The sequence below is a fragment of the Mastomys coucha genome, chromosome X, assembly GCF_008632895.1.
Source record: "Mastomys coucha isolate ucsf_1 chromosome X, UCSF_Mcou_1, whole genome shotgun sequence".
Classification (NCBI taxonomy): domain Eukaryota; kingdom Metazoa; phylum Chordata; class Mammalia; order Rodentia; family Muridae; genus Mastomys; species Mastomys coucha.
The window spans coordinates 134332386-134340465 of NC_045030.1; the positions used below are offsets into that span (position 1 = coordinate 134332386).

General features: G+C 37.7%; 1 protein-coding gene across 4 annotated transcripts in view; it reads right to left on the minus strand.

Moving 5' to 3' along the window:
* Col4a6 (collagen type IV alpha 6 chain) overlaps positions 1 to 8080 on the minus strand; it is a 312614-nt gene that overhangs the window by 164991 nt on the left and 139543 nt on the right. For all 4 annotated transcript variants that reach the window (XM_031368791.1, XM_031368798.1, XM_031368795.1 and 1 more), the window contains one exon: positions 1683 to 1766. In XM_031368791.1, coding sequence (XP_031224651.1) covers positions 1683 to 1766 — 84 coding nt within the window. The remainder of the gene's footprint in view (positions 1 to 1682; positions 1767 to 8080) is intronic.

The following is an 8080-nucleotide window of genomic DNA, read 5'->3' on the forward strand; positions in this document are numbered from 1 at the left end:
CCTTTCCTCCCCAACTTGCTTCTTGGTCATGATATTTGTGCAGGAATAGAAACCCTGACTAAGACACTCCCCCACCAACACTTTTCAATTCTATTTGGGAAATAGAATTGAAAAAATGGAGAGTGGCTGTATAGACATGTATACAATATTGATTACATACAGAAGAAAGTCACAAAAAACAGTAGTGGTACTAAGAAATCAACAAGTGAGCCTTTGCTTTATCTCTACTTCCAGCACATTGATTAAAAGTCAATTGGGGCCAGTGAGATGGTTCAGTGGCTACAGATTCTTTCTGACAAGACTGACATCCAGAGTTCCATCCCTATGACCCAAATGGTATAAAGAGAGAACTCACTCCCAGTTGTTTTTCTCTGACCTCCTCATGCATGACATGCCCTCCAACAAAATAAATCAATGCAATAAAAATCCTTTTAAAAGAACGCATTGGCCTTGGTGGCTACAATGAATGTAGATTCACTAGAAGATAGGAAGAGTCTTTGAGTGAGGGAAGTGAAAAGGTAAGACATCAAAAGGGCTCTGACATTAATTTGTTGTGTGACCCCCAGGAAGTCATTGTCCCTCTAACTCTGTTTCCTCTGTACAATCAGTGGAAAGATGAAGAGCTCCCTAAAATGCATTCCTTTTCTGATAGCTTATGATTCATGTCCTTAACATATAATGGGTATGGTCCTTTCAGATGAAAAGATGGCTTTTTATTCTTTTCCTTCAGATTCTGGCAGAGTTTGACATTTCACTTTACTGCTAATGGAAGATAATGGAAGAGAAGATGGGATGGTCAACATGTTCCCCATTTGACTATGTTTTTAAAGGTTTGGTTGACCTCTCTCTGCTACTACCTTCCTTTGATAGTATAAGCTCTTTGGCCTAGTTGAATCTTATGAGAATGCAAACATAACATAATCCTAGAAGTTAGATGATCTGAATTGTGCACAGCAGCCATAAGCTCTGAGGAATATCTATAATTTTAGTTGAATAAATGTCCTTGAATACATTTTCTATGTTGTATACTAAAGACACAGGGTTATTTGGTAGAAATCACATTCTGGCTAAGTGTATATAGGGGTTGAGGGGAAAGTGCTGTGTTTATTGTGATTCACATGGTAGTTTCTATAGATTTATAAAATGTATTTTAAAGCATAACTTTATTTTAATAGAGTATCTGCAAGCCATTTTTATAGCTGCCTGTATTTCTGGACTTAAGGGCTTCCCTTTACTCTTCATTCTATCCCTAGTAAGCCTGTGATTTGGGTCAAATTGCATCCCAGTCTGTAGATAAAAACTGAATCACCTGTTCCCTAGAGTGGCAGGGAGAAACTAAGTGGATATAAATGAGCTACAAAATTCTCCACATATCTACAAACACTATCATAATCTGGTTCTGTACTAGCTAACTAGCTTTTGGAGACATTCCAATGACACTGTGGTGGAGCCTTGGCATCAAGTCAGTGAGGGAAACCTCTTCCCAGTCCTTCAGAGATTTGACCACTCTCTTTCTGCTTATTAGCAGTGGGCAAAGCACTTTCCAGCTTGCTCTCAGCACTTTGGTTTTGCTATGAGGTCATAAGAACAAATTCTACACTATTTAATTTTAAAGGAAACAGATAAAACAGAAAACACCCCCTGTGACTATTTGTCTTTCAACAATGCAATAAGCAACTTACTCTTGCTCCTTTCTCAGGAGAGCATGTACAGCCTCTGCTGCAATCTTGGCCCCTACATGGCTTTCCATAAGACATCTTCTGTCCCTATTAAATAAAAAAAAGAGAGAGAGAGAGAGATTTTAGTAGAGCATGTGAACCAGGGGAAATCATTACCCCAAGGAACCTAACCTTTAGTCACATTCTTCTTAACCAAGTAATGGACTGATTTCATACAATGATGTCATTATTTGAAAGAAAGACTTATGCTAGCATCCTTTTAGGTAAAGTCAATACTTCATCAAATACCCATTTTTGTAGCTAGTTGAGAAATGGTGATGTAGACATTACTTCGTTAGTAGAAATTCCAGTTGCAGAATACAAGAGAATGTGTGTTACATATGGGGCTGGTATGGAAGAAGGTGTCCAGAGATTTATGGATGTGTACTTACTAACAAAGCAGTAGTTGTTGCTGACTACCTAGGAGACCATGCTAGAAATATAGAGAAAGATGAAAGTAGTGACCCTGAATTCTGTTCCCATTTTTTCAAGATCTCTTTTCAGTTCACCATTCAAACATACAGTGTTCCTCCTGTACCTCATGAGTCAGTTTCCAAGTGTTCAGGTGGCGTCACATGCACACTATTTTGGGAACTCCTTAACGTCACTCCCCTCTCTACAATGCTTGATGACATTGTCAGTGAGTTAGCAATGATGACTAATTGACATTCAAGAGTCCTTCAAATGGCCTGATATGTGAGCATGCTTCAAAAACTCATCTTAGTCTCTTCCTAGCTCATTCAGCTTCAATCACATGGGCAGACACTCATTCTATTTAAAAAGAAACCTCAGCATATGGGCTATTGTAGGTTCCAAGGGACTAGATTAGTCATTGCAGAATGGGACGCCATATAACAGTTTTCCCTGGTATTTTGGCTCCTTCTTCAAGTCAGTTCAGTACCTTCATTCATGTTCTCAAACTTTTCTGCCAACAGAATCACAGCTTCTTTGACATTATCTGGGGACATGTGACTGTGAAGAGGTGTTTTCATAACAGATTTTGCAATAGTACAGTGTTTCTGAACATGCAACCATGCAAAAACTAATTTAAAGTTAAACATGTAATGAGTCTAAGGTGTTTTTGACCACACTCACCTGTGCTGTATCAGTGGGTTCACTGCAGCCTTGGCTCTGAACACATAGCACAGATATTTTGCTTTGTGCATGTTGCCACACTATGAAGTGTTAACAAACACTGAGACACCTCTGCACAGACTTAAGACTATTGTACATTATGAACTGCAGTGTTTTCATAGGACATGGAAACATTCCTGCTTTTATACACATGTGATGACTTAAATTACAGACAACAGACTTTCAATGTTTCCCTGCCATCATTCTTCAGCCTGTATTAGATTAGTGTCTTTGGATTTTATCATGTTTGAATGTTTGATTTTTTAAATTTTCTTGTTTAACTTTGCTGACATAAGGTTTATAAATAATCATTGAATGGATTTTGACTTGGTATTAAGGCACAATGTCCAACTATTTCTGAATTTGCCCTACATATGTGCCTGCCTTTTATTTGCAGTACACATTTACACAGCACAGTGTTCTCAGCATTGCCACTTATAAAATCAAAACTGATCAATTCTGAAAAATATTGAAGTTGTATGTCCTGCATTATCAAATATTCAGCCAAGACTTAATTCTTTATGTAAAAACAAATACGTATGTCTGTCTCATTAATTATTCAAATTTACTTTCATTTAAAAAATAATATTGTGTTAAAGAATTATTTCAAAATAAAAAAATTAAATTTTATTTAACCTTTTTTTTTACATTCCAGATTTTACCCCCCTCCTGGTCCACCCTCTGACTGTTCCCCATCCCCATACCTCCTCCCCACTCCCTGTCTCCACAAGGATGTCCCCACCCCCATCCCCCACCCCACCAGACCTCTCTAATTCCTGGGGCCTCCAGTCTCTTGAGGGTTAGATGAATCTTCTCTGACTGAACCCAGACCTGGCAGCCCTCTGCTGTATATGTGTTGTGGGCCTCATATCAGCTGGTATATGCTGCCTGTCTGGTGGCCCAGTGTTTGAGAGATCTCCAGTCCAGGTTAATTGAGACTGCTGGTCCTCCTATAGGGTCACCCTCCTCCTCAGCTTCTTTCAGCCTTCCCTAATTCAACAACAGGGGTCAGCTTCTTCTGTCCATTGGTTGGGTGTAAATATTTGCACCTGACTCAGCTGCTAAATAAAAATTTTAACGACTTGATTTGCCACAGGAACAGTGCCACTTCTTAGAATGTTCTTCCCCAGATGTTTTTAATTTCTTTATGGCTTCTTTATATAAGCCAGGTCTTGGTTTGATGGTTGCTAGGTTACTCCAGAGAACTCATCTTGAGGTAGTCCCTAGTTAATTCCTTTGTTACCTTTTCAGCATCAACTATCATCTTTTTTTTGTTGTTGTTTTGTTTGTTTTGTTTTGTTTTTCGTGACAGGGTTTCTTTGTGTAGCCCTGGCTGTCCTGGTACTCACTCTGTAGACCAGGCTGGCCTTGAACTCAGAAATCCGCCTAGCCTCTGCCTCCCAAGTGCTGGGATTAAAGGCGTGCGCCACCACCACCCGGCTAATATAATTATATATATATATATATATAATATATATTATATATTATATATTATATATTATATTATATATATATATTATATATATATATATTATATATATTATATATAATATATATATATATATTATATATATATATATATATATATATATATATGTTTCTATCTTTAGACACACCAGAAGAGGGCATCCGATCCCACTGCAGATGGTTGTGAACCACCATGTGGTTGCTGGGAATTGAACTCAGGACCTCTGGAAAGAGCAGTCAGTACTCTTAACAGCTGAGCCATCTCTCCAGCATCAACTATCATCTTTGTCCACTAAAACCCAAATTCTAGTTTATTAAGGACATCATCTTCCTTGGACAACATGGCAACCTCAATACCTAAAGCAGTAGATTAACATCAAGTAATAATTGATGACTACAGGAATGAAACCATGACATGAATCATCCACCTTTGAAAAAGGCTAAACATTAACTCTAACTAATATCTCCATCACAAACTTCATCTCTAGGGTGGATTTAGTATCATTCAACTTTTAAAAAATTTAATAATGGATATTTCCTTCAATGGAAAAAAAACACATAAGCTGGCCTCACACTTACTCATTCTTCCCTCTCTCTGTGTATTGTGTGCCTTTTCCTAATTCCCAGAGAAGACTGTGATTTTTTTCTGAGGGTCTCTTATCTCTTAAGACATTCCCACAATACTTTATCATCACAACACTTCTATAATAAGGTGGTGATGGCAGAGCTATGACAAAATATTGCTATTTTAGATTCCAAACACCTTCCCGATATGAGATAGTTTATCTCTCTTTTATGCCTTTGACATGCGAAGTGGCACTGTACACTCTCCAGCTTGCCCTCCATTTTACTGTATACACACAGGCACATTTTTCATAAAAGTAAGATCAAGAGATGCTCTGTGAGGAGGCACCTTGAACTAGTGGAGATCAGGAAGAGAATAAAAATAAACAAAGAGAGAAACTCAGTTATATTACAGGTTTTTATTATTTTTTTTGTAATCCTGAAAAGAAAGTAATAGGTTTGATATACTGATTTTAAATTTCAAATTTGTCATAATGTTTCATATTCTTGGCATTTTGCTTATTTTGTATTTGCTTGCCCATATATTCCTGCATTATAAATCACTCCTCATGGGATGTTTATAATTAGTAGGAAAAGGAAAAGTACATGGTATTAAGTGAGGGGAAAGCTATACCCTTCAACTGAGAGTACTCAACAGGTTTATTTTGAAGCTATATTCTGTTCCCATAAGGCATCTGTTTGGTTTCCTATAAAAAAACCATTATATCACACCAGAGGTGGCAGTAAACAAAAGTGAAGAAAAAAAAGATCTGTAATAATCTAAGAGCTTCCATGTTTCTTCTATTAAGTCACAGATCTTTAAAAGGTGGTAGAATAAACTGCCAGTGACAGAGGCCTAACATAAATATAAGAGCAGAAACTAAGGTGTTCTAGGAATTCTCCTGAACAAGCTGTCAGACAGAGAGGCATCATTGTTCTGTCATTGAGGAAAGTAATCAGAGAAGTTCCATCAGCCATGTGGCAATTTTCTGCAATGCCAGCCCTGGCAGTGTCAACAGGAGCCTTCAATTACAGTGAGGTGTGGAGAGTAAAGGCCTTAAGGAAGCATATGTACAATCCTGACTTGTATGGAGCCACTCAAACCTTGTTTTTGCTCAGTAGTCATTTCTGCCTTTGAGTACTCTCACCTTCCTCTGAAAATACAACCCTCAGTGCATACCTACAGAAAATGAAAACCACAAAGATCTTGGGCAATAGTCTAAAACATACCAGACTAACATATCATTTGTATTCCAAGCATTTATTACATTCTTTTGTAATCGCAAAAAGAAAGTGACTGGAATAAGATAAAATAATGATGCAAGCAGCCTGGTCCAGTGGTGCAGGACTATAATGGCAACTACTTGGGTGGCTGAGGATGGAATATTACAAGGTCAAGGATAGTCTGAGCAACTTAGTGAGATCTTGTCTCAAAATTAAAAAATGGATAAGTAGCTACAGATATAGCTTCATGGTAGGGGTTTGACTAGCATATGCAAGGCTCTGGGTTTATTGCACAGTGCAAAAAGTAAAAAACATTATTGATAGTCTGAAAGCCATACATTATGACTTAATCATATTGGGAAGAAAAATAACATATAAAGTGAAACAATAGATATTTGGATATTTACATAGCTATGATGCAAACTATAACGCACTTGGCAGAGGCTAGCAGCTGAATCATCACAAACGTGGCATCCTGCTGAACTGGTGATGCTGGGGCTAGGGTATTTCATATATGAGGATTGTAGTTGTGATAGGTCCACTGAGTCTCTGAAACATTCAATAACTCATGATAACCCCTAGAAAAGATATAATCTTACCCTTTTGTAAGTTGGTAGTTTTAATAAGGAACACTAATGCCATAGAAAAATCATTTCAATGTGGAAACTGTATCTATGTTCTGAACTCAGATAATTATAACCAGTTTTCACTTGCATGACTGTAGTACAGGATACAGTATAATCATAGTATACATCTAGCCTTCAAGACCCCAAACTATTATCACTTTTGTCAGATAAGACAACCAAATATGGTCAACAGTTTCCAAAATACCTTCTAAGAGCAGAATTCTTGTGTAAGAGGGTCTAGTGAAATTGTTTTGGTATGGGATGTAATGGTCAGGAGCATACCTTAACACTTAGCATCTTAATGCCACTTCCATCCCATTACCCCAATTGTCAAGGCCACATTCAAGTTTCATATCTTTCCTAGCCAGTGTCAGGGAAAAGCAGAGCACTCAATATTCCAGTCATTGAGTAAGCATCACATATTGCTATGGGACCAACTCTACTATGGATCTTAGGTTGAGGCCCAATATCTTTTAATGTTAATGTTTATAAAGAAAATCCAAGCTGTTTTCTTCCTGTATATTCTCACAAGTGTTGAAGAGCAAAATGTATGTTCTAGCTACAACTTGAGGTACTATTACTTTAGTTAAAATACACAAATTATGTACCCAGGCCAGTTCCTAGAATCCCAGGACCCCAAAGGCAACATGATTATCCCAAACCCCAGAGGCCATGCAGGCCACCAAAACCCTAGTAGAGACACTCGACTATACCTGAAAACTTACCGGTTACTAGAACTATAGGCTACTCAGGCCAAAAGACCAGAAAGAAAACATAAAGCAATGGAAAAATCCAAAACACATCCATAAAACAAAGATAAATTCCAAACTTGGCACTGAAACCTATAATATCCCCAAACACAGATGACTAGAAGCCAGAGTCAGAACACAATAACACCCTGAACAATATGGCACCACCAGAGCCCAGCTATCCTACTACAGCAAGCTATAGATATTTCAACACCACTGAAGTACAAGAAAATGATCTTACATCCAATATTATAAAGATGATAGAGGACCTTAAAGAGGAAATAAGCATATACCTTAATGAAACTTATGAAAACACAAATAAGCGGGTGAAGGAAATGAATAAAACTACTGAATATATGAAGATGGACATAGAAGCAAAAAAGAACTCACAAACTAAGAGGGAATCCTGGAAATGGAGAACCTAGGCAAGAGAACAGGAACTACAGACTAATAGAATACAAGAGATGGAAGAGAATCTCACTTGTAGAAGATATAATAGAAGAAATTGGTATAGCAGTCAAAGAAAGTGTTAACTAGCCGGGTGGTGGTGGCGCACGCCTTTAATCCCAGCACTTGGGAGGCAGAGGCAGGCGGATTT